Source organism: Xenopus laevis, chromosome 3L, assembly GCF_017654675.1.
Source record: "Xenopus laevis strain J_2021 chromosome 3L, Xenopus_laevis_v10.1, whole genome shotgun sequence".
NCBI lineage: Eukaryota > Metazoa > Chordata > Amphibia > Anura > Pipidae > Xenopus > Xenopus laevis.
The window spans coordinates 96,712,467-96,738,095 of NC_054375.1; the positions used below are offsets into that span (position 1 = coordinate 96,712,467).

General features: G+C 38.0%; 2 protein-coding genes across 4 annotated transcripts in view; one reads left to right on the forward strand and one right to left on the reverse strand.

Annotated features, from left to right (window-relative positions):
- acsbg1.L (acyl-CoA synthetase bubblegum family member 1 L homeolog) overlaps positions 1 to 2,801 on the forward strand; it is a 30,965-nt gene extending 28,164 nt beyond the window's left edge. For both annotated transcript variants that reach the window (XM_018252870.2, XM_041586654.1), the window contains exon 15: positions 1,017 to 2,801. The gene's annotated coding sequence lies outside the window, so the exon portion shown is untranslated. The remainder of the gene's footprint in view (positions 1 to 1,016) is intronic.
- Positions 2,802 to 4,708: 1,907 nt separating this feature from the next.
- idh3a.L (isocitrate dehydrogenase (NAD(+)) 3 alpha L homeolog) lies at positions 4,709 to 22,481 on the reverse strand. 2 transcript variants are annotated; one of them, XM_018252872.2, is made up of 11 exons: positions 22,364 to 22,481; positions 19,083 to 19,145; positions 15,614 to 15,697; positions 14,582 to 14,696; positions 13,650 to 13,837; positions 12,078 to 12,211; positions 10,532 to 10,634; positions 8,121 to 8,185; positions 6,446 to 6,530; positions 5,820 to 5,972; positions 4,709 to 5,594 (listed from the first exon to the last, which is right to left on the reverse strand). In XM_018252872.2, the coding sequence occupies exons 1-11, from the start codon at positions 22,394 to 22,396 to the stop codon at positions 5,511 to 5,513; spliced, it is 1,107 nt and encodes a 368-aa protein (XP_018108361.1). In that variant the 5' UTR covers positions 22,397 to 22,481; the 3' UTR covers positions 4,709 to 5,510. The 2 variants fall into 2 exon arrangements, with proteins under 2 accessions (XP_018108361.1, XP_018108360.1); XM_018252871.2 differs by having other exon boundaries at positions 22,322 to 22,398.
- Between the last annotated feature and the right edge of the window lie 3,148 nt (positions 22,482 to 25,629).

Consider the following 25,629-nt stretch of genomic DNA (forward strand, 5'->3'; position numbering starts at 1 on the left):
CTTCCTCAGTGGACCTTTTTAAAGGAGAATTCCAACCCTTAATTAATAAAAACCATACCCCCTACCCTATGTAGACACCTCTCCCTTCTCCCCCCAGCCTAGCTGCCCCCCCCCCCGGGGAAATGGCCCTAACTTTTTACTTAACCCTCAGTGCAGATTCAGGGATCGCAATTCACGACAGCCATCTTCTGGGTCTTCGTGTCTTCTAACGGCGCTTTTGCAATTTACGTCCAATTTACGAAATAGCTCCAGCTATGCATTCACCAATCTCAGTCTCAGATTACCTAGAAGATGGCTTCTGTGAAATGCGATCCCTGAATCAGAACCGAGGGGTAAGTAAAAAGTTAGGAGCATTTCCCCGGGTTAGCAGCTAGGCTCTTGGGCAAGGTTAGTGTCTTTTATTACATAAGCCCCTTAGTAGTCATGTACTGCATGGAGGAGACCCGCATATTTATGTACCTATGAACTTTTAAATAGCTCTGTTAAGGGTTCACCTTTAGGGCAGAGTTGGGTTAGCCTTTCACTAGAAGGTAAAGTGAATATAAAAGTTAGAAAAAACTTACCAGCTACTGATCAAGTCAATTCTCAGTGGGGGGGGGTCACCTTCCCAGTCTTAGCGCCAATAGTATAAAACCTGTTTACTGAAATCTTATACGTTGAAGATTACACTCGTATTTGAATAGAATAAAATCATATTACCACTGCCATATGATTTCCAATGAAGTAGCACCTTGGTGATGTCACAGTGTGACACGTTTCTGCTCAGCAACTTCCTCAAAGGCCAATGAGGTGAGAACCTTTCATCAGGTGGCAGGGTCCCTAGTAATTTTAAGAGCCAAATTTCAGGTTATTAAACTGGAAATTAGACTAATCTGATACAGAGTACAGAACTGTGCTCTAAGCACTAGCGATGTGGCCTGCACAGGAACCCCACTGGCACAAATGGGTGCACAAAAGCCCCACCTATAAAAGACACATATTCTGCTACCTCATAATTTTTTTTACATTTCTTACAGATGATTCAGAACAAGGGAGGGGAAAGAAAATCTGAAAATGTTTCCTCAGAAGGTGAAAAGATCTTTGGACAAGCCCTTGAACCAACATTGTACAAGATAGATGAATATCTTGCAGCACCTTGCAGATCTACAGCTTCAGGCACATTCTTCACTGAAACAAACCCACACAGCACTGTAAGACGACATTCCTTTGTATTAATCTCAAGGACGTGTCTTCCGGAAAGACTTACTGGCAAATAAGTATTTAGAGGGTTTATTAATGGTTCTTCTTTTAGATTCATACAAAGTGTTCATCTGCTCAACACCCTTATGTGCCTGTGCCTCTTCAAATATAATCCAAACTTGGCCAGTCCAATAATGATCTTCCCATTATTAACTTACTTGTCAGACACCAAAGCTGTAAAATAATAATATGGGGCACTGCAGAGGTTAAACATCAATATGCTGCTGTAAAGAACAAGTAGTGAAGCACTGAAAACGCATAACTATAACCTCAACTTAAATGAACAGCAGAGTGATACATCAATATCATAGTAATATCCTCATTAATATTGGGTATGAATATAATTTTCGGACAGTTTACAAAGCAAGTTAACGGTTAGAAATAGCAGCCAATCTAAAGATGCCTGTACAAGGGATGCACTGAATTCACTATTTTAGGATTCGTCTAAATCCTGAATCCTTTGTGAAAGATTCGGCCAAATAACGAACCGAGTCCGGATCTTCTTATGTAAATTAGGGAAACAAGGAGGAAAGAGAACTGCATGGGCAGCGTACAGTTAGAAAAAAATTGACTTCATTGTTTGTGTGAAAAATCACGTGATTTTTCGGATTCAGTTCAGCCAGACACTTGGATTTAGCAGAATCAGAATTCTGATGAAAAAGGCAGAATCCTGGATTTGGTGCATCCCTAGCCTGTATACATATACACATTTGACCTTTATTAACAGCCTTCTTCCTGATTAATAGCGAATTGAACCACACGCACACACACACAGATAAAGGCAATACAGAAAATCCTAGCAAGGAAGGCCCACAGTCCATGGTGAACAGTCACCTCTTCCTTTATGAGCCTCTTGTCCCAAAAACTCAACATTCAGATCAGCCTGGTTTCTCAACACTTGGGTGGTCAAGTCAGACAGGGCAAGAGCCCTGGCCAAAATTGCAGATATTATGCGAATGCCCAATATTATAGTAAACTGCATGAGAAACTTACAGTGCTAAACTGGTTTCTTTGCTTTGTTTATTCACTATCAACCAAACATTATATAATAGGCACATTATTTACCCAGCCCCTGATTTTCATCAAACCATTATTGTAATTATTATACACTACATACATTTTATGGCCAAAAGTATCAGGACAGCGGTCTGTCCCAACATAATTTGAAATTAAACCACTTTTATATCCTGTGAGTGCCCTCCTATGGTTTTGATATGACACATAGACCTGCATAGTTCACCAGAGAACTCCTCAACCACCACCATTCAGTGGTACATGATTTTTGTTAAAGGAGAAGGAAAGGCTTGCAGCATTAGGGGGTGCCAAATGTTAGAATCGATCCACTTCCGTCTTCAAATTTCCCAGGGGAAGCGCATGTGCAGTTGAACGAAATAGCTGACTTTTTACTTAAAAGTTTGGCTTTTCGTTCTACTGCGCAAGTGCAGCCGCACAAAAAAAAGAGGATGACGGAACAGGATCGATCCGAGGTGCTCGCTGGTATAACCCCGGGCTGGTGCAGTTTTCTGCTGATAGGGGTTTCAGTTAAGTAAATACAATCATTTTGGGGTGCCTAACATTTGGCACCCCCAAGTGCTGCAAGCCTTTCCTTCTCCTTTAAAAAGTTAAAATCAGGTCTGTTCTAAAATTCAAAACAGGCCCTGGCAATTCAGGTATACAGAGGCCCAAACAACCCCCACCATACTGCATTTGTCAAAACCACAGATTGCCAGTCCAGAGTTCACTGTATTGATCATTATGGCCATAAACAATTCTATTAGTGACTGCTACATTTCTTTTACTTAGGCTAATGGCACACAATGTGGCAATTACTACAGTGGTGATATCCAAATAAAACATGAGGCAGAATCTGGACCCTCCATAGTGAAATATATTAAAGAAGTGAAATTTAGAACAGAACAGTGCAATTTTGTTCATGTTTAGTTGAAAACATTTAAAGGAAATCTATACCCCTGAAAAATGTAGCCCTGTATAAAAATGGATTGCATAAAACAGCTCATATGTAAATAAACCATTTTCATATAAATATACTTTTTATGGTGGTATGTGCCATTGGCCATTCACAGCACACACAAACAAACCAGGGGCACACATACATGTTAAGTCAAATGAGCCAATTAATGTACAAAGTTCTGTCTTTTTCTTCACTTCTTCCTGTTACAGTTAGAACAGCAGTATTTCTGGTCAGGTGATCTCTGAGGGAGTACACACGTCAGCATAAAATGCTGGCTCAATGTAAAAGGGCAATATTAACGAATATCTATATTCCAGTTTGGTAAGATTCTTTAAAAGGAAACAATGATATAAACAATCTGTTGTTTAGGTATTTATTCTTGGGGTATAGTTTCCCTTTGAAGTAGAAAAGGAAACGTGGAAATGCTCATCCCATTGTCCTAAACCAGTATATCTTTTTTGTGAACCTCTTCCCCTTCCCAAGTAGTCAGCAATTCATTTTCTATGTAATCTTATATGTAACTTGTGTCAATGTCCCATCCTTCTGCTACACAATAATCTTGTGCATGTGGCGGCTAGATCAAGAAAAAAAAGAACACCTGTAAAAGAGGCTTGGGCTGTTTTTAGAAGCATGTTCTCAACCAGGATAATAGTGTGTGAAACAGAGAACAGAAGTAGGGTGACCTATTACAAGTATGAAGGATGGATTGTAGTGATTGCTGCACACTTTTAGTAAGACTGTTTACTGCACCCTTGCAGAATAACTTGGCTTTCCTTTAACTGGAGTGCACTTTGTATATTATGGGTATAATTCTGGTTGTAGTAGTGGGGTATAATAAATCTGACCCCCAAATATTAAAGGTCACTGGTAGCCACTGTATTTCATGTACATCTGCAATTTAAGGACTACAATCTTTGTACACTAATTCATATCTGTATCTTTCACCCAGGTATTTGCCTAAAAGCATTTAAATGAGCTGAAACATTCATATGCATTCAACTAAAGAGCAGCACTGTACATGACTAGTATGACTAGATTTGACTAGTTCCGTGCAACCAGCCAAATCTGATTTTTACATTCTGTGGTGTGCAACCACATACTGTATATAACTGAATGTATTAAATAATACATCATCTGAATACTGAATGTATTAAATTGACATCCTTCGCTGCACTTCAACAGAATGCTAAAAAAAATGCTATGGAGGCAGTCGATTTTGATAGGATAACATCAAAACCTCGGTATGGTTAGGGCACCACTGTATAGGCAAACAGTTTTAACCTCAAAAGTTACATTGTAAAGGCTTGGAAAATCAGACATGCTTCAATTAAATTCAAACTTTGGTTCAATTCCTACTGTAACTTGTAGCCTCCTCCTGGGGTATGAATTTTACCCTCTAATACAGTAGACAGTTAACAGGCTTAAAAATATAAGCTTTATGGGCTGTCACCAAACAATCATTTTCACTACAACAAAACATACTCATCTGCATCAGGATTTGGACATTCAAATGTCTCTTTGACTGCACATTTAATGAAAATGCAAAACATAACATAAGTGCATAATCAGAAAATAACAAGAAAGGTACCTCCAAACAATGGAAGAATGGAGTGAAATTATAAATAAATATAACTTTTGAATTACAAAGTTTAAGGCTTGAACATGACATTTATAACAGTTACTTCAGGTTCTGGCATTGCTGCTTAGCAGCACCTTCTGCTGGTGGATCAGTTGATAATGAGAAACCACTGAAAGATCTTATGTGCAGAGAGGGAGCTGTAATCAGACAATATTCCTAACTGCATCAGTAATACAAATCATTTCTTGTTACAGCAGTAAAGTTATACAGGGGTAGGACATGTTTGGTTGTGCTATATCCATGGATATACTATACTGTATGTTCTTGTGCCAAAATTAAAGTCTCTTAAATACAACAAATTCTGTGTGCGATGAGAAAGGGAATGCTCAGCATACAGATACATCACAAAACTGGCCTTGGTAAAAGCTGCGTAATTGACAAAAATACAATGGTCAGAATATGTATAAACCCTTAAATCTAACCAGTATTGCTGCATTGATTCTAATTATGGATTGCTGCATTGATAATATGAGATTCCACTGAAATATTTCACTGCCAGAGAAGCCTATAGACACTACTAGAGTAGCAGGCCATGCATAGCAGGGCTTTTGGTTTGCTGTGAAGAAGATAAAGCATTGATGCATGATATCAAAGACAGCAGGAAGTTAAGTGCTTGTCAATTCAGTTGACCATTCTGACAGTAAATGAAGAAGTACAAAGCTAATCGCTGTCCTGTATTCTGCGGCAGATTTCATTGGTAAATTCAGAGCACTTGGCGTTACCACCCAAGTCTTTAGTCAGAGCCTAGGAAACAAAAAAGGCAAGAAATGTAGGTTAACAAAAGACCAGAAGTGGTGAGACAGAAATTAAGCAAGTATATCATTTTTTCAGATACCTTCCACCCCTCACCCCAAGGTACAGCTACTCAAAATTTCACTTTGGGTGAAGCTCATTAATATAAAATACAATCAGCTGAAGATATGAAATTCTATAAATGCCATCACTTCAGTCATTCTCTCTCTTTCTCACCTTGCCAGATTTGATTGTCTCAAAACAGGCATTTTCTATCTTGCGCCCATAATCGTGGAGACCCATGTGCCGCAGCATCATGACTGCGCTTAGGAGGAGAGCAGTGGGGTTTGCCAAGTCTTTTCCAGCAATATCTGGGGCTGTGCCATGAACCTGTATACAATATAACCAACACACCATTATATAAATGCACAAATTCAATATATTGGCTGTGTAGATGAACATTTATATCAACATATGTACATACACAGAAACACACAAAGAATGCTCAAGAACAGAGGTTACACAATAGCCTGTAACACATGCACGAAAATAGTTTTGGCATCAGTAAGTGCTGATCCCACAAACTTGTGTGTATGTATGTATCACTTTTTGACGGTAGCACTACCTCTATGGTTTAGTTATACACACACATATCTATTATGAAAAGCAACAAAAGACACCTTAGTTGGCTTAAAGTGATAAGAAAATTCAGGACAAAGCTAAACCTTGGTTAAATAAATTCATAAAGTAAAAAAAAATAAAGACTTTGGAATTGTGCTAGATGCAGACATTACAAGCTGAATGGGGCAAAATGTTCTCCATTTGAGCTACATTTTATGAGTAATAAAAAATTACATATTTACCGATTCAAAGATTGCTACCCCATTAGCACCGATATTTCCACTTGGTGTCACTCCCAGACCTCCAATTAGACCTGCACAAAGGTCACTAGATTTAAAATAAAAAAAGTCATATTAGACAACAGAAAATGGGCCTGGCAACACACAAATGAATCAATATTCAATATTTCAGAGTACTCTAAACCAGTAACAAGAATGACAGTTGAACAACTGACGAGACTTGAGAACAAATGTTACTCAATGAACTTGACAAAGGGCCACATAGGCCTGAAACGTTGTTCATTCGAGATCCAAGCCAGAGAATGCAATAAAGGCTTTTTAAGAAAAAATACGCTTTGGATGGTGCTGTGATTCTATTTACGTATTGTTTATCCGGTTGGAGTGGACAACCCTGCACGTGCACCATTTCGATAAAATTTTGGTTTGGGTGAGTGCTGACCAATTACTCCATTGAACAAATGTTACTCAGTCAAAATTACTGGAAAACAGTTTTTTATTTACAGTAGTTACATAACTGAGTGACAGTGCTTGGATAGGATGCAATGGGTTGCAATACATTGACTATTTAATAAATTGGCTGATAGGTGCATGATGGTATTCTGCCACAATGTTCCACTAAATTCTGAAGAAATAACTAGGCTAGAAATGCTTATATTGAACTTACTGTACCAACCCAAAATTTCAGCAGTGACTCATACCTTCAAAAAGTTGTCCCAGCATCTCTCTGTGTTGGCTGCTGCTGTATTAAGCATGCCATGGACACTAAACATACTCAGTGTGCTCTCTAATTGTTGCAGTAGTCCTTTCATGAAGCATTCATCCAAATCCCAAACCAAATCCAAACCCTAATTTGCATATGCAAATTAGGTTAAGGAGGGTTAAAAAAGAACAATTGATTAAAAGTCAGGTTATTTTAAGGATTCGGTTTGGCCAATCACTTAAGATTTAGCCAAATCCTACTGAAAAGGGCTGAATCCTCGACTGAATCCTGGATTCAGTGCATCCCTACAATAACTGCTGTTAACTTTCCTAACAGTATTCCATTAAATACTGTCATGAGAAAAACATTTTTTTTTTTAAATGCATCAGTTAATCGTGCTGCTCCAGCAGCATTCTACACTGAATCCGTTTCTCAAAAGAGCAAACATTTTTTTATATTTTTTAAAATCTGACATGGGGCTAGACATATTGTCAGTTTCCCAGCTTCCCCAGTCATGCAACTTGTGATCTGATAAACTTCAGTCACTCTTTACTGCAAGTTGGAGTGATATCATCCCTCTCCCTGCACTCCCTCTCAGCCTAACAACAGAACAATGGGAAGGTAACCAGATAGCAGCTCTCTAACACAAGATAACAGCTGCCTGGTAGATCTAAGAACAGCACTTAATAGTAAAATCCAGGTCCCACTGCGTCACATTCAGTTACATGGAGTAGGAATAACAGCAGCCTGTCAGAAAGCAGTTACATCCAAAAGTGCTGGCTCTTTCTAAAAGCACATGACCAGGCAAAATGACCTGAGATGGCTGCCTATACACCAATATTACAACACTTGCTGGTTCAGGAATTACATTTTATATTGTAAAGTGAATTATTTGCAGTGTAATTTAGAAATTAAAACTACATCATAAACATCATGGCAGAATCCCTTTAAAAGCAATTGGCATATGCAAATATTTACCTCAATATGTCACCATAGAGGTTTGGCATAACTAGCACATCAAACTCAGTAGGATCCTGGACCATCTAAAGATGAAAACACAAGGGGATGACTTCAGATTACTGTGATCACATAATTATCCCCTTCCTCCTTTTTGTTAACCTTCTACACCACTTCTCCAAATGCATCAACCCCACTGTCAGAAACTCAACTGTTAGCCATAACTGGTGCCAAAGTGTAGAGCTGCATGGCAGGATTGGTGGCTAACATTTGGCTGTTTCACTTCTGGTCCAAGGTTCTTGGACAGTGAACAGGAATATACCTAGTAACATAGTAAGTAAGGTTGAAAAAGGACACACGTCCATCAAGTTCAACCTTTTAACTTTTTTTAAACCTACCAAACTGCTAGTTGAACTAGGCCAACTAGGACATGGCCACAGTTCAGCTTCCAGTACTGCTTTTTTTTTTTTTTTTTTTACAAGCTCTTTAGTAGTGTTCAACTAATGTTACTACCACATTGAGGTTCAGATTTCAAATATACATACTTTAACAGTGGAATGCTACCATTGATTTAGCTCCATCTTCTAATCTATTTTGCAGTCATTGTTAGCTTAGCCACAGGCATTCCAAGCAGCCATAGAGTACGTGTTCATGAGGCCAAATGTGTACAATGGGACAGTGATGCTACAAGTATATACAGACATCCCATGAGATAGGTCAATCATGCTGACACCAATAGCTGGAAAATACATTGCACTTATTGTAGTAAAAAAACAAAACAAAGACGTGCTTTTGCATTATACTGTGCTTAGAAAATTTGCCCCAAAAACATACTATCCCCGCCCATCCGGCTTGCTACTTTCTCAGACAGTGCAGTAGAGCCAGCAGCTCTCAGCACTTTGGACTGTAGGATGCCAGCCAATCAGCAGCCAGGCAGACCTGAGAAGGAACTGTAGCCAATCTTTGTCTGTGTAAATGGAGGGCTAAGATTGGTTACCCACCTCCTACTGTGCTTCTGACAAGGACTCCCACCATCACTTATTTCAAACACACCTAGGGACCAGAGAGAATCTATAGGGAGCTCAATGATGGGGACATTTTTCAACAGAAAGATCATTTTTAGCCCAGATTGAAACTGGCATCATATAGTATGCATTATTGTCTACAAGAGTTAGTTATGTTATATGTCCTCTGTAAAATATAGTATAGTTACGTGGAGCTAACAGATTGTCACCAACTATATTGTTTCATGATTGTTTTAACTATGATACAGTGGACACAAAAAAATAAATAAAAATAAACACAACCATGTAAAAAGATTTCAACATGAGATTTCTCTATATATAAAAGCCACAACAATTTTTTGTACAAATTTGTGTGCTACTGTTGTAAGATTTTACAATAAAACTTTCTAAATGTGGACTGTTTTTACCAGTTATTTTTAATAAGTTGCTTGATAGGTGCATTATGGTATTCTGTCAAGATGTTCCTATTCTAGCTGTCATCATTACGGTAATCACTTTGCTGCAGTATGCACTAATCTATATGCTGCGCGTGTGTGTATATGTTTTCCAGTTAATGGGTCTTTCCATAATTTGGATCTTCATACCTTAATGGGGATGTATCACAGAAAATTTTAATTTTCATAAGCTTCATCTCACTGAAATAAGACAGTTTTTAAATACAATCAATTAAAAATTCTGTATTGTTTAAGACATAATCAAGTTTCTCTTTAGTATCTCACTCTCCAAAACCTGTCACTCTTCATGCTGAGGTCTGGGTCAAATTTTGATCGACAGGTAGGTCTAACAGGTTTTTTAGGTGGGCTCCCTTTCTTAGCAGAATTACTCAAATAACCAACTCCAAAAACAAATGATGTATTAGACCTAACTGAATCGATAGAATCAATAGAAAATCATATAAACATTAAATAAACGGAACAAGATGGTTTGGAACCCAATAAGGATTAATTATATCTAAGTTTGGAACAAACTTATATATTTTTTTTTAATTTATTTATTAATACTACACAATCCATATACTGTGCTTAGTGACTACTTGGTGCATGTTTGGAGGCACAGATCTAAGCTAGTAGAGAGCCCAAAACATAGGGTGTAACAGGTCTGAAATTATTTTTTCAGCTTTAGCTTCCCCTCAAATTTTTTTTATAAACTTTTCTAATCAATTTCCAGGAAGATATTATCGGGGCAACTATAAAACCTACAGATTAACAATTTTATGGGATCATTGTGAAAACAGTATTAAATCTTATTTATGGCTTTCTTTAGTGGTATTTAAAAGAAGAGCCCCCATAGAATAATGAGAAATTCATAAAAAAAGATAGTAGGGGGAAAGAGAATAGATAAAAAAAAACCTATAAGAAAAAAAACAAAATTAACAGTGACAGCCCATTTTAAGAGCCTATTTCTTACATTAAGACACACGGTATCCAGGTACATTTCATTAAACTTAATGTCTTTAAAACTTTCTGCAACTTCTCGACAATTTTTCAGGAACAGCCCATCAGACATCCTCCTGGTGAAAAAAAAACATATACCATCACATATAGACGTGCTGCCTTACTTTATTGATCCACATATGTTAACACTTAAAAAGGCATACAGAGGTTTTTTTTTTTCTAATTTCACGATGCAGCCACCCATACAGCACTATTTTACGTTTTCTTACACAGAAACCTATGAATTGCATTAATTTCATGACCACCGACTACACTACTTTCAAAGTCCATTTGTTATGTAACAAACAAGTTTCATAAATTTATAAAGCCAAATAAGACACACAAGTATGAACTGGCAGTAGGTTAAAGGGATTCTTTCATGATTTTTATAATATATTCTTTTATTTCTAAATGACATGGTTTACACAGGCTAATAATTCACTCTAGAATAAAACATTTAATTCCTGAACCAGCAAGTGTATTTATTTAGTTGTAATATTGGTGTGTAGGCAGCCATCTCAGGTCATTTTGCCTGGTCATGTGCTTTCTGATAGAGCCAGCACTTTAGGATGGAACTGCTTTCTGGCAGGTGGTGTTTCTCCTACTCAATGTAACTGAATGTGTCACAGTGGGACCTGGATTTTACTATTGAGTGTTGTTCTTAGATCTACCAGGGAGCTGTTATCTTGTATTAGGGAGCTGTTATCTGGTTACCTTCCCACTGTTCTGTTGTTAGGCTGCTGGAGGGGAAAGGGAGGGGGTGATTTCACTCCAACTTGCAGTAGAGGAGTAAAGAGTAACTGAAGTTTATCAGAGCACAAGTCACATGACTGGGGGCAGCTGGGAAACTGACAATATGTCTAGCCCATGTCAGATTTCAAAATTAAATATTAAAAAAATCTGTTTGATCTTTTGAGAAAACAATTTCAGTGCAGATTTCTGATGGAGTAGCACTATTAACTGATGTGTTTTGAAAATATTTTTTTTTCCCCATGACAGTATCCCTTTAAAGAGCTGCGAAGAAGGACGTAGTGTTCTGGCTATTACCCTTCATACCAGCCTTTATAGGTTGCTTTATTTTGGACAGCCTATTTAACTGATTTCATATTTACACTAAACAGTTCCTTAAAAGGTTAAAGAATCTTGCCAATGAATGGAGATTGGACCACCTTTTTTTTGTACATGTGGCAAGCAGGATCCATTAAAATGACTTACAGAAAGAGCTCTGTGCCCTGGCAGATCCTGGTATCTTCTTACAATATGGGATATATACTCAAATAACCACATGACCTATAGGACATTGATACGGTTAGGGGTAAGATAACACATACTGTGTCTGCATCATATGAAATTCCATGGGCCAATGCTACTCCTTACACTTAACACTAGAGGTCAGAATTCCTTAATTTTGCCTCAAGGTGGGCGAATTGATGCAGAAAAAACGAAAAAAAAAAAAAGATAATTCGTAATAAAAAGCCTAGCAAATTAGGATAAATTTCACAGCATCCATTTACACTTACATGATATTAGCTTTGTGCACTGCAGTCACTGTGCTTCTCTGGTTGTTCCTTGCATACTCAAAGGCAAACTGTGCAATGCGATGGCTGGCTTCCTCTGTAATAAGCTTAATACTTTGCACCACACCATCCACAATCTGCAAATAATAATCAGAGCTCTGTTATTCACATAGGGGCATGTTTATCAAGGGTCAAATTTCGAATTGAAAAAACTTTGAAATTCGAATTCAAAAAGTCCAACCAAAATTAAGTCAGTTTTTTTTCGAATAGGTCCGTATTCAGCCGATTTCTAATCGTACAAATTTAATTAACAGCGGATTCGATCGAATTCGATTCAAAGTTTTTCCCAAAAAAAACTTTGATTTTTCAAAGTCCACCAATTGACTCCAAATAGGTTCTAGGAGGTCTCCCCGGCAGGTTTTAGATAGCAAATGGTCGATTTTTTAAAGTGACAGTACATGATAAATTTTGAAATTCAATTAATTTATTGCAAATTCAAATCGAATTTGGACTAATACTAGGGATGCACCGAATCCAGGATTCGGCCTTTTTCAGCAGGATTCAGATTTTGCCGAATCCTTGTGCCTGGCCAACCGAATCCTAATTTGCATATGTAAATTAGGGGCGGGTAGGGAAATCACAACTTTTCATCACAAAAGAAGAATTTTTTTCCACTTTTTCCTTTCCTACCCCTAATTTACATATGCAAATTAGGGTTCGGATTCGGTTCGGTATTCGGCCGAATCTTTCACGAAGGATTCGGGGATTCGGCCGAATATCAAATAGTGAATTCGGTGCATCCCTAACTAATACCAAGTCGATGTACACAAAAATAACTCGAAATTCTAATTTTTTTCATTCGAAAATTCACCTTGACCGTTGATAAATCTGCCCCTTAGAGTGTGGGATTATAAAACACGGTTAAAGGAGAATTAAAGCCTAACCACAGCCCATTAACAGTAAAGATCTGTGTCTCCAAAGATGCTCCAGTAGCTCCTCGTTTTCTTTTCTGCTGATTCACTGCACTGCGGGGACCCACTCACAATATACAGTACACAGAATATAAAAGTCACAATATAAAATGGATTAATAATTAATACAGATAATTACTACCTGGAGGTACAGAAATCGGTGCAACTAGCATCAGAATTGAATAATCAGCCTTGTAGCATCAGTTTATATTACAGACAAATCTCGTTTTCTGTTTGATAATTTGCAACAACCCCTAATCTTAACTTCTCAACAGCTGCTCAGAGCCCACTGAGCATGTGAGTGTCACAGACACTTTCCAAGATGGTGACCCCCAGTGACAAGTTTGACGTTCAGGGTCATTGCTGCTATTGAGAAGCTGAAACTTTAGGCTTAAGTTCAGTATATAAAATATGGCATTGTTAGCCATATTCATTATTAAGGATTAGTTCTCCTTTAACATAAGAGCAAAAACCGTATTAACTGAAAAAAAGTCTTTCTTGTTCATTTTACAGTCTTGCATATGAATGCATGACTTTATCAGCACATTGTACAAAAGAAGAACAAAAACATATTCTCATAGGATAGGAAATGACATGCACATACCACATGCTCTATTCCACTATATTCTCCTTCTGTGTTCTCACGGATTGTGACCAGGTCTACATCTGTGTAAGGGGTTCTGTATCCCTCAATGGAAACACATGGACGCACATTTGCATAGAGATCGAATGTTTTGCGGAGCAGCAAGTTCATGGACGGATGCCCAGCAGCGATGGGTGTCTTTAAAGGTCCTGGAAGAACATAGCAAATTAAACATAAGATATGAAGACTTTCCATAAACCATACCATGTTTACCAATAGGGTCTGCTAGAACTATTTAGTAGAACATACAGTATGTGCCTGCTGGAAGATATTTTGCACTTATGTCTATATAAATGACAGCAACCAAGATTGGCATGAAAAGGGGTAAACTGTAATGACATTCTAAGCTCTGTCCCCCATGTAATGAAATACTGACCTCTGTTTGACATATTTTCATTTTAAAATGGTGGGATAAATGATGTGATTTATAAAGCAAAATTATTTCAAATATAAACTGCAGATATGGCTGTGTTTTATTCTGCAAGAAAAAAATACACAAATTGAGAGGTGAGCAGCAGAATGCACATATTTTTTTTTTCCAGAGGTCTTCAGACTTTTAGCTCATAACAAGGATATACCAATATAAGAAACAATCACTCTCCAACATAGTGAATAAACATTTATCCTCAGCCCCGAAACTTTGGGAATAATTGATTAAGGGAGTCAGCAAATAGGGTGCTTTGTTGCCTCCAGGAAATTATGCTACCCAATGGGCGGAAAAGCATCTGAAAATACCTCGCCATAGGAGAGATTCATGTATTTTACCCTCTTTGATTCCGCAGTTCCCAATGGCAAGGTCATTTCTTGCACTTGGTCCCCCGCAAGAAATTGTGCCCCCCCCATAGGCAACAAAGTATCCTTGCGCCATCATGGAGACTGTGCATCTGCTTTACCTTTCAATCCCATCTTGTTCTTATCCATGGATTCTTTGGCTTCAGGGGGAATCATCCACTTTCCACCAGGCCCTTTAATTGCTGTAACATTTCTCTCTTCCCACTGTACAGGAGCCTATATGAACAGTGTTTAATTAGAACTGGATGTGCTTTGCTTGCATTTCATTTCCTATATTACACTTTTAAGCACTAGCCACTTTACAATTAAGGATTGAAGTCCAAGGGATTGTTTATTTATTTGAGCACTTGCACTTTAGATACCTCAATTTATTGAAGGAGGTTTCATTTATCACACTAATTTATGTTTAATTGCGTGTTAACTTTGTTAGTTATTGTTGGGTCGTTGGGGGAACACCAAGGAAAATAAAATGTAACCCTAACTAGGGAATGGTAATTTAATGCATTGGTTAATAAGGGGTTCCTTTTCTCTATAACCTTTATTACACTTTTGCAATGCATTCAAGCCTCACTGCACATGTTCATAGCCCGGGGCCACAGCAAAGATCCTGGGATAGGAAACAGGACAGAACAAAATAGAACCCCGTGCAGGTGCATTTTTCAGTGAAGAAAAGCACTGTCCAAGGGACTGAAGTAAAAGGATTTGAATCAAAGGGGATGCCTAATCGGCACCCCACCAATGAATAACTCTTTCCTTGTTTTTTTAAAGGCAATGATAAAACAAAGAAACACCCTTTTTTATCTACATGTTCAGCAGACAGTGCAGTGTACGGATATGTTTATCTGTAAATGCAAACAGTCAGTATAGCAAAACTTAGATATGCTTACAAAGCAAAAAGATGCTTATCTTAGAAAAGCTATGATGCCAAAGCATTGTGTCACACTACTGTAGGCATCATACGGTCACGCCACTTTTACTGGAACATTGAAACTTTTATTTCTACACATTTTATTTATGTAACTAGACTGCTGCATTGAAATGAAGGCCTGAATAGAATAGGAATCCAACCAGGATATAGAACAATTAAATGATAAAGTTATACAAATTGCCCACCGGTCACCTATAACACTTACTTTGGCAGTCTCAAAAATCTTCATGACAGCTGCTGAAATCTCTGGGCCAATTCCATCCCCTGGTATGAGAGTGACAGTGTGCACCTGTATAGAAATATGCAAGTTTGATCTCTTAGTGCTTTTTCCAGGCCTTTCAGCATAAAATTATACAACCAAACTTTGGTTGAGCGTGATGGGAGAACTTAAAAATGCTGAGAATGCAGGCTGGATTTCATGGTCTTTAAGTAATAAATTAGGACAAATGACATCTGGAGACACAATAAGGCTACAAAAGATTCCTTTCTTTTCTCTAGCGCTAAAGTGCAATATCTTTTACATTTCATCCCATTTGTATTATGGACGAGTATTTTTTCCCCAATATTATGTAATATCAAAGGTGTTGAATTTAAGGTACAAATTATATGTGCCCATGTGTGCATAATAGTGACACTACACACATTCATCCTCAGCTCTGATACTTTTGGGACAACGGATTATGGCAGATGGCATTTTTTTATTGGTGGGGAGCTTTTTCTTGTATTATCTGATCTATTTATCTATATAGAAGCCTGAGTTTCAAGCACTTGAATTAGTTTCTTTTTACCTGGCTTGAATGATTAGCCAGCTGCAGATTATATTTACCACAGAACAGTCTCTTGCACAACACGAGTGGGACAGCTCCTTTGCCCAATTATACTGTAACAAAATTCCTGAATACTAGTACATAAAGATCTTATAGCTTACTTCTTCCAAATCAAGATCCACAATACATCTGCTTTTGGTCTGGGTCATGGTTTCCATGATCTTTTTAATGTGGAGTTACGTGCTCTGCCTAAACAAAATTGACTGCAGAAAGGAAAATGTACCTTCTACGACTTTTACATCCCATCTCTTTATGCTTTCACTATGCCACAATGCCTTTGTTAGAGGCTGAAGTACAATCAACTCATTCACATTGTCTTCCCTCATGTTGTTCCATGAAATATTATGCAACTCCTCTGGGGGTGAATGTAAAACATATGCTACACTACAACAGGAAGTACACCCTCATCCAGATATGCTGTTTCGCTATTTGCAATTAAGACATGCTTTCAGTGTACAATTTCCAGTGAGACCTGTAAATTTAGAGATGACAACCTTAGAGACATATTTACATAGAGTGGACCTAACAAAACCCCTATCCTGGTTGTATACTATCCTATCTACCGCTGGTCCCTCCCCCCTTGAGAGGATTAAGGGCAAATGGCAAAGTGATATTCCTGATTTAGATGAAGAAAAATGGAAGGACGCTCTCAAGTTAGTCACTGAGCTATCTATCTCTATGAGGGACAGGTTTATACAAATAAAATTCTTGAATAGAGTCTATTTAACTCCCTACCGACTGGCTAAAATTTATGAAAATGTTTCAGACATATGTCCCAAGTGCAGAGTGGAACCGGGTGTCTTGTTTCATGTGTTCTGGACCTGTCCGGTAATCCAGGGATTTTGGAGTGTTGTACTTCAATTCTTGAATGAAAAACTCGCATTGCCAAGTATTCTTTCACCGGAAAATTGTTTATTGGGGATAACGGGTGACCTCCTGTTACGCTCCTACTCTAGACTTTGTTACCTACAGCTCTTATATTGTGCCAAGAAAGCCATATTAATGCATTGGAAGTCACTTAACCCTCCTACACTACAATATTGGCAAAAGCTGATAAATGATTCTCTCTCAATCTGTCAAGGGGCTGCCCTGAAAAAATGTAATGCTGTCTGGGGTACCTGGTTGAAAGTACAAACAGGTTAACTGCAAGTATTCTGATATAATGCATATGCCAGTCTGTACCTTACCTCCCCTCCCCCTTCCTTCACAACTTTCTTTTTCTAATATCTATTTCTTCTCTCTCTAGCTCTACTATTCATATTGTGTATGTTGAATGTTTGAAAATTTAAAAAACTTTAAAAAAAAAAAAAAATATTATGCAACTTCTCTAAAATTATTTTCTTCTATTGTCATGTCTCTCTCTCGCTTCTGCATCTTTTTTTTTTAATGCTTATTTTAATACTTCTCTTCTTGTGTGTATTGCTCTCTCTTCTTGTCAACCCAAATTCCATTAACCCACTTCTTTCACGTTCTCATCTTCTCTCTCTTTTTGACTTAGGTTTCTTTATGTTCTCACCACTCTGTGTACTCCCATCATTCCCAGCTACAGCCAGGTAATCCCACTGGTGGCCAATAAAAAGCAACTATTTGGGTGTTTTATCCCTGAAAGCAAGTTGCAGGTAAAACCCTGTGTAAAATGTATAATGAAGCAGTAGAATTCTTAATGAATCAGGTTGAAATGAGAGAAGAACTGGCCAAACCAGGGATGACTGATGTAGTTGGCCAGCTTGAATATATTTAAACTATCCATGTTCTGTTTAAAGGAGAGGGCCTTTTTGGTAGTTTAATGAATCAGTTAACAGCACTCTTCCAGCAGAATCCAGAAGGACAAAATGGATTTTTATATAGGTATAGGATTCGTTATCCAGAAACCAGTTATCCAGATAGCTCCGAATTACAGAAAGGCCATCCCCATAGACTCCAATTTTATTTAAATGATTTTATTTTTCACTGTAATAATAAAACAGTATACAAAATTTGGGGGGTTGTGGAAGCACTCTTAAGGCTAAATTAAAGTATATTTAGTTATAATGGAAGTGCTACTTACAATGCATTTCCCTGGATAATAAAACAGTACCTTGTACTTGATCCAAACTAAAATATAATTAATCCTTATTGGAGGCAGAACCAGTCTATTGGGTTTATTTAATATTTAAATTATTTTATAGTCGACTTAAGACACGAAGATCCAAATTACAGAAAGATCAATTATCTGGAAAACCCCTGGTTTCAATCATTCTGTTCCAATCATACCTGTATTTAATTTTAAAACTTGATATGGGACTAGACATATTCTTAGTTTCCCAGATGATCGCACTCTGGAGGACCACATAGGATAATCAAGTTATTCTGTAATGCACAACATGTTTCTGATAGAACAATCCTTCATCGGGTGCTTATTCCCGAATAAACACCTGATGAAGGATTGTTATATCAGAAACATGTGCATTGCAGAATAACTTGATTAGACGTGGTTCTTCAGAGTGAATTTTGTACTGGTTTGTAAAGGTTTGATGGTACGAATACTCTATTGAAAAGAATTTCAAAACAAGATGGATGTTGAGAGCACATCACCAGGCTTGCATTAAGACCTCTTGTCTGTATGCAAGGAGTTTGCGTGTTCTTCCCATGCATGTACTGATCCGCTCTACATACTCTGGTTACTGCTCAAACTCCAAAACCATTCATGCAGGTTAAATGGCTTCTGATAAACCTGACCCTAGTAAATGTGATAGGGACCTTGTAAGGATTGTAAGCCACACTAAGGTGGAAAGTAACGTGAATAATGTACAGAGCTGTGTAACATGTCAGCACCATATCAACAAAGGATATTAAGCAAACACTTACATGATTAGAAAGCTGCCTGGCTCCATATTCTGGTGTAGTGATTGCCCCTGCCACACGAGAGATCTGTAGAAACACATTATATTACTATCACATTTCCAGTTTACAGGGAAAGAATGAATCCTGATAATTACATGACTTTTGTATTTGTTATGCCAGCTTAAACACAGCACTGTACTACCTCTGGCCAGCAATAAAAAAGGTCAGCTTGGTTTCCCCATTTAGAAGCATGTGCCTCTGATGACACTTGCAAATAAAAACAAAGGCAGGATGCAAATACAGACCGCTACTGCAAGTCATCAACTCTTGCTGAATAGTACTAAGTAAAGCAGATTACTTATGCCAAGGCCAAGACCATACTACACTAAGCATTTTTATGACTAAGTTCAGAGGTTTGAACCTACTGCAGTTGTGCATGTAATTTTATATTTCCAGGCATCTTCAACTGCGCTCCAATATAGAATCCTGCAGCAGGTCAGGTAGCCGCAAAAAAAAAAAAGGTTAACCTGCGGGTTGTGGGTACAACTTTCAGGTGCAGGTATAGATGCAGGTCAGTGGTTTTGCAGGTCTTTTCAATAGCGAGTTTTCTGACCACGCCTACTTCTAATGATGTCACCACCGGTTTACAATGACAGCACGTCCTGTTTCTTGATGGTCAGTGGGTAGTGGATCAAGTTGCGGATAAGGCACTTGTGGGTTGGGGAAGGTAGCAGATCCAAGCGGGTAAGAATGCGGGTCCGGTAGGGTTTTAAAAAGATTTAAGAGGTTAATTCTGCCCCTTCAGAATGAGTCGGTAGCTTATCTGCCAGTATATGGGCCCTACCTGACGACCACTTGTTAGACAATAACTGACCTGATTTCTATTGTGTACCCTTTTAATTATGCTTAGTTGAATGCATGAAACTGCTCAATACTGATTGTTATGATGCATTTTGCATATTTTCTGTTAATCCAATAAACTTTATGTGGCTGCTGAAATACAACGGTTTCTATAAGGTATGTTATACAGTATATTAAAAGGAAGTCGCTATTTTGCCAGCTCAGCCAAAGAATTAAGAGGGGTTCCCAAACGTTTTCATATGACTGGATTTACTGTGTCTCAGCTAAGCCACCTTATCCACTGTCAAGACCAGGGGTGTCCAAACTTTTGGCTCGCCGGGCCACATTGGAAAAATAAAAATTGTCTGGGGCCACACGTGAAATACACAAACACGTTTGATTTGTAAAAGTAAAGGAAATACACAGAAAAGAACTACAATGCCAGTTGGATAACCAGATGGAACTATACACTGGAATATGGGACACCTGGATATTAAATAGACCTTATTATTATTACTAACTGGGCAATGGGCAGAGTCCCCCCTCATCCTATTTCCAAGCATTTCAAACTGGGCCGCATTCATATGCATCCTGGGCCGCATGTGGCCCTCGGGCCGCAGTTTGGACACCCCTGGTCAAGACAAAATGTATGTTCAGCACAAGCCCTATTCATCAAACTCAGGTTGAACAAGGGGATTGGCTGTCCCTTTAAATCACCATTAATTAATTTAATTCACCATTTAGATATGTGCAATGGCACACAGGAGGAATTTAAGATAAAATGATCAACATTTCCCCTTGATTCACTTGAATAGTAAATTCCTGAAAGCCCCCAGTGTCTTACACAAATCAGCAAAGAAAAAAAGGCCAGTGCAAATGCTATGGTCTTGCTACAGTATGCATAATAAATGAAGATTTGTTCAGCCACATATTTGCACCTTTGCTTGATAAACAATCATCTAAATTAAAAGTACATGGTTTCAAACTAGCTAAATTGCAAGTGCTTGTGCTGACCAAACTGTTGGGTCAGATATATGAACCCTCTGAAACAGTTTTCTGGCACCCACTTGCAGGATATTACTACCCATGGAAATTAGCCAAGATGGCCTTCCCATGAACAGATATAAAAGGAGACTTATATTGCTTAAAATGGCTACTGAGGGATCTGAAATTCTATGATTCAAAGCCACAAACTGAAAAAATTCCAGAAACATATTACGTGCAACTATGAACTATAAACAAAAAAACCAAATGTGTTGCCACTATGTTTCTCATAGAACGGATATGTATGAACTCCTGGCACTAATCCCGCAGTTACTTCATCTTAACTTTCAGTAGTAGCAAAGTCAAGTGATTGGTTCATGGTCGTGTTTCTATAAATGAACATTATATTCCATGGACAAATGACTAAATATATTATAATCCATAGACATGACACGATATGATGTACAAGTCTCTGGATGCCATTTGCAGCCTGCAAGTAGAACTATGTCACAGTTACATATAGGGATGCTCCGAATCCACTACTTTGAATTCGCCCGAACCACCGAATCCTTCACGAAAGATTTGGCCGAATACCAAACTGAATCAGAATTTGCATATTCAAATTAGGGGTGGGAAGGAGAAAACAATTTTTACTTCCTTGTTTAGTGACACAAAGTCCAGTGATTTCCCTCCTGCCTCTAAATTACATATGCAAATCAGGGTCCGACTGGGCAGAAGGATTCGGCCGAATCTGAATCCTGCTGAAAAAGGCTGAATTCTGTGCATCCCTAGTTACATAGGCCTGTGACCTTACAGAGAATAACCTGCATTTCCCCAGGATGCAAATGTGACTGCTAGATGTACATTAGCTACAGTCATGCAGTACAGGGCACTATGCTTTATTTATGATACACAGATAAAGGCTATGCACACAGGTCTACATAACCGGAGTATGGGGAAATGTAGCCATTCAGCAACTCCAGGAGCCAGTGAAAGGGACCTGCTGACTGTGTGGGATGCCTCTGGCTGATGAAGGACATTTGCACTAAGGGACTCGTGGATACACAGAGGATCATAATGACATCACTATCCTCCAGTGTAAGGTATGGGAATCCCTGGCAGTTTATTACACACAGACACTACTAGATTAGACATAGGGGCGGGCACAGCAGAGGTCTCTTGGCAGCGCTAATACACGAGGGGGCGGCACAGTAAATTCCCTGTGGCATTAGCACAGCAGCCTAAAGAATGGCAATAAATATGCCCCAATTATACTAACCGTTCTGGCTTACTCTAATCAATGCTGCCATTGTGGGAATTATAGTTGTGCAACAACACTACCGCCAGTCCCTACGCTAGGGATAACATGGCACCTTGCCTGCCGCGCGCTACCTATATGGCATAGCCTTAATGGCCGTAGCATAACCGTAAAAACCCACAACTCGGAGCCTTGTTTCCCTCATACTGGTACAGTGTCTCACCAGTGACCTCCAGGCGCTGCCAGCCATGTTCATGAAGTAACAGAAGAAAGGCGTGGAAACTTGCTAGCGGTGGTTTTGCCCCTCCCACCAGACTCCCGGAAGCGCGGTCCTTGCTGGTATGGCAAGCGCGTGACGTCACCAATTATTTAAAGAAGCAACACTATAAAGTCATTTTTTTTTATTAAGTTTACAGTTTGTGGCTGTTATTGCAAATGTCCTGTTATATCAGATTAGAATCAGAATTGTCTTTCAAGTGTCAATCAATGTATTCTTAGCTTACCTGCTGTGTAATGGTGTCAGGCCTTATAGTCCTGGGCATCTGAAATGGCGGCTCCCATGGTTACACGCAATTATATAGTGAATAAAGTACCCCCTCTTGTAAAATAGAAGGATATTATAAGTTACCAAGGAGTTTCATGACCATATAAAAACACGAAGCCGAAGTCAAGGTACTCTAAGGTAACTTCTAATATCCTCATATTTTGCAACCGTTTATAACTGATGACATCAGAACTCACCGTTTATATATATACATATATATATATATATATATATATATATATATATTACACAAAAGCCATGAATATCCTGTAAATGATATCCTTATAAACAGTGAGTTCTGATGTCATCAGTTATAAACTGTGAGTTCTGATGTCATTTCTGTCACATGACTCAAATAAACTTATGTATTATAATAAATAAAGTACCCCCAGTTGTAAAATATGAGGATGTTAGAAGTTACCTCGGAGTTCCATGACCTGTATAAAAACACTCGGCCTTTGGCCTCGTGTTTTTATATGGTCATGAAACTCCTCGGTAACTTATAATATCCTTATATTTTACAAGAGGGGGTACTTTATTCAATATATATATAGTGAATAAAGTACCCCCTTTTGTAAAATATAAGGATATTATAAGTAACCGAGGAGTTTCATGACCATATAAAAACACGAGGCCGAAGGCCGAGTGTTTTTATACAGGTCATGGAACTCCGAGATTACTTCTAATATCCTCATATTTCAAACTGGGGGTACTTTATTTATTATAATACACATGTTTCAGTAAATCATGTGACAGAAATGACATCAGAACTCACCGTTTATAACTGATGACATCAGAACTCACCGTTTATAAGGATATAATTTACAGGATATTCATGGCTTTTGTGTATTATATATATATATATTTGTTTTGGTGTTACTGGCTGTTCTGAAGTACATTTTAACATTACATTCAAGGAATATTCAATATTTTAGTTTAAATAGACCTCAGTGGATAAAAATTATATTTCTTTGTCAGTGAGTTGACTAGTGTTTTAAAGGGGGCCCGTCACCCAAAAATCATACCTCCCAACATTTTGGGGGAAAAAAATAGGTAAAAAAGTTGCGACGCCACACCCCCTAATTACCATGTTTATTTTACAAAATTTGGCAGGTTATGAATGTTTGAACATATTTCTGTGTTTTTTTTCAGTTATTACAGTTTTGCTAATGAAGGTCAATTGCCCTTTAAGCTGTGAGTCTAACATTTCCCAAGGGAGCTGTTATCTTATATTGTCACAATTACTTATTTGCTTATATCGAAATTATTACAAAAATATCTTATGTGCAGCTGTGGCCAAAAGCCAATTAAGTTAGAAACTTTGTTTCTTTTTCTGGCTGTTCAGTGCAGAGAAAATTGGGACTTTCCAGTACAAATGAGGGACTGCAGGTTGAGCTGTCAAAAGAGGGACTGTCCCTCTAAAAACGGGACAGTTGGGAGGTATGATTTCATTCCAAATCCTATTTAGTCAAGCAAAATTAACTTTAATTAGACTATATGAATTATTTGAATTTTGTTTCCATCAGTCTGGGAACTCATAATTATAGCAAGCAGGCAGGAGCCATTTTGTGGACACTGTTATTAAGGCAAGCCTTGCATCATCTCAGAGTCTTGTTTGTGCACCAGAATGGGGCACCTGAAGTCCATCCCCATGCACTGGCTACACAATTAAACAGTGAAGAGAAGGGGGGGAAATGGGGAGAGCAGTGACATCTAGGAAGTGCTGAATCGAAATTAATAGTAATTGTCTGCCCCACCTCTATGTCCAAGGCATAGAGGAGGGGCAGGCAATATTTGATTGACAGCTGAGATTTGTAAAAGAGATTACAACAGCTATGAATGCTTTAATTAAAAAAAGAATTTGGACTTCATGTTTAATTTGAAAAGGTCTTTTATTATACAGCTTTTTATGTCTGGGTGACAGGTCCACTTTAACAGCCTGTAAAAATGATGCTTAATATTTTTAAATGGGTGTTTCACCTATAAGTTAAACTTTTATTATGTTATAGAATGTCCAATTATAAGTAATTTTCAATTGGTCTGTATTGTTTATTTTTTTTTATAGTTGTATTATTTGCCTCCTACTTCCGACTCTCTCCAACTTTCAAATGGGGGACACTGACCCCATCTAAAAAACAAATGCTCTGTAAGGCTACAAATGAATTGTTATTGCTACTTTTTATTACTCACCTTTCTAGTCAGACCCTGTCTTATTCATATTCCAGTCTCTAATTCAAATCAGTGCATGGTTGCTAGAGTAATTTTGGGCCCTAGCAACCAAATTGCTGAAATTGCAAACTGGGAGCTGCTGAATAAAAAGCGTAATATAACTCAAAAATCACAAATAAAAAATTAAAACCAGCTGCAAATTATCTCAGAATCATATCTCTACATCATACTAAAGTTAACTCAATGGTGAACAACCCCTATAACAGTACAGGTATGGGGCCTGTTATCCAGAATGCTCTGGACCTCGGGTTTTACTAATAATAATTTGGATCTTCATACCTAAGCCTACTAGAAAATCATTTAAACATTAATTAACCCCAATAGGCTGGTTTTGCTTCCAATAAGGATTAGTTGGGATCCTAGTTAGGATCAAGCACAAGGTACATACTGTTTTATTATTACAGAGAAATAGGAAATCATTTTTTTAAAATTTGGATTATTTCGTTAAAATTGAGTCTATGGGAGATGGGTCCCATACCTGTATATAAAAATATAAGATGGCTATTTTTGTTTTTTTCAGGAAAGGTGGAACCCTACCAGTGTTGATATTCTGCAAGACTCTCATACCACAGGAATGAAACAGCAATAATGTGGATCACATGGAAAAGTAATATGTGGGCCATTAATCCTGTTAATGAGCAGTTAGCCATTCATACATGTATACATTGATGTTTGCACCATTATATTTTACAATGTTGCCACTTTATAAATATTTC